Genomic DNA, 1,902 nt, shown 5'->3' on the forward strand with positions numbered 1-1,902 from the left:
TCTCACCGATATGTAGGTGTTTGATATTTTAGGACTGGCTCGACTTTCAATACCTCTCTCTTCTTTGTCTGCTGTCCCTTTCTGCGTCCGTCGGCGTCGGTAAAATACAAAGAGTTTGAGAAACCTACCACCTTTTTCGTAGCTGTTACACAGCGGTCCCAACTTTGGAACTCTTATAGAACTTTTACTGTACTGAAATATTAAGTGGCTGATGCTTACATGCATAGTCAGACAAGAAATCATAATTTAAGGGGTTAACATGTGAACTATGATTTTTTCATTGTGATATAATGTTTAAATTAAGTTTGTATTCTGTAAAGTTTATGGTGTAGACAGTGCTGAAAGTTTGATATTGATAAAATGTCGAAAATTCTTACACCACCTAACGAAAGATCGAAGAGCCATGTATTATACATTATAGTAGGTACATGTAAATAAAGTAATTAGGTTTTTAAAGGTAATATATACACGTTGGAAAAAATTTAAACACTTTTCACAAAGGATTTTAACAGTGTATATTTTGGAAGTAAAATCTATTATACACTCAGTGTTAATATTCAGTGTTTTCTATACCAATAAGCCTTAGAATATGTGAAGGAAACGTACATTTTTTGATTAAATTTTACTTAAATATGTTTCATTTGAAATTTAGAAAATCGTAGTAATATGCTTCCATACAAATTTATACGTAATTTATACTGCATTCCATACAGTTTATTATACGCACACATGTGCATATACAGGGTGTTCCGTAACTCCTGGAACTGGAAATGGAGTGTTACTGGGGTGACTCTGAAAAACTTTTTCCTTTACCAAAATGTTGGTCGAAGCTTCGTTTTTGAATTATTAGCGAAAAACACTGGCCAATCAGAGTGCGCGTAGAGCCCGCGCCCAGGCACGGGAGCGTAGGGACTCATCCGCGCTCGATCGTGAACAAACGCGTACGCGTGACTTCTCGGTTATCGGTCTCTGTCACAAAAATTTGACTTTGCACCGCTATTTTTATAAGGCTTAGAGAAATGGTTTGTTGCCGTCATTCTGATGTTTGTATAACAATACATACCTAACGGCGATGCGAAAAATGTACGGTCGGCAAAGTGTTAAATTAACATAATGTGGAATTATTCGTTATTCATGAATCGTTCGAGGAGTTACGGGACACCCTGTATAATAAAAATTGCGTACTGTGAATAATAACTTCGGTGGTTTTTGTGCACTATCAACTGTGATCTAATGAAAACAATCTACCAGTATAATATCGTTTATTTACTCGTGGAAAGATCATACTAGTAATTAAAAATGTTCAAAATAACAATCGTGTATATCATAATTTAATATTTGGTTTTAAATACTTCAACAGTGATTCGTAGATATGTAGTTCAAAGTGTTATTCAGATTCGATGGAGACATTTTACAATTCTCCGATGGAGCGTTCCAATTTTTCAAATCTTTTCACTAAGAATAGTTTCTATATAATTGCATCGTTAAACATAATTCACAAAGCTTTTGAATTAAACAATAAATCAATATTTTCAACTTTTTTAGCGATTCGTTATTATTTTCAAGTTAGACGAAAGGAAATATTGTATGAATTTTACCGTGAGAAAAAATATAGAATTTAAATTGAAATATATCGAAAGGTGAAATTGAATTTCTTATACAAGACATTCATAGATAAGACATACATCTACACGAAAGGAGTATAAGATTCATAAAAAATTTCATTCGCAAGGTAGAGCCACTGGGAGAGAGTCTTTTCGTATTGGAGCATTGAAGATGGAGAACAACGAGAACAAAATTGTCACCGCTGTTTACATCTGGCAAGCTGAAAGATATGTTTCCACTTGTAGTAGAATGTGCAGAAGACATGGACAAATGTTTGGAGAAAATAGTAAAAATTGG

General features: G+C 33.8%; 1 protein-coding gene across 1 annotated transcript in view; it reads left to right on the forward strand.

Annotated features, from left to right (window-relative positions):
• Window positions 1-360: 360 nt before the first annotated feature.
• The window catches only part of LOC108573922 (probable cytochrome P450 6a17), a gene marked incomplete at its 3' end in the record, with an annotated part of 4,208 nt that continues 2,666 nt past the window's right edge, over window positions 361-1,902 (forward strand). Inside the window, 2 exon segments of the mRNA XM_017936413.1 lie at window positions 361-405; window positions 1,733-1,891. Coding sequence (XP_017791902.1) covers window positions 361-405; window positions 1,733-1,891 — 204 coding nt within the window.

Source organism: Habropoda laboriosa, unplaced genomic scaffold, assembly GCF_001263275.1.
Source record: "Habropoda laboriosa isolate 0110345459 unplaced genomic scaffold, ASM126327v1 scaffold198, whole genome shotgun sequence".
Classification (NCBI taxonomy): Eukaryota; Metazoa; Arthropoda; class Insecta; order Hymenoptera; family Apidae; genus Habropoda; species Habropoda laboriosa.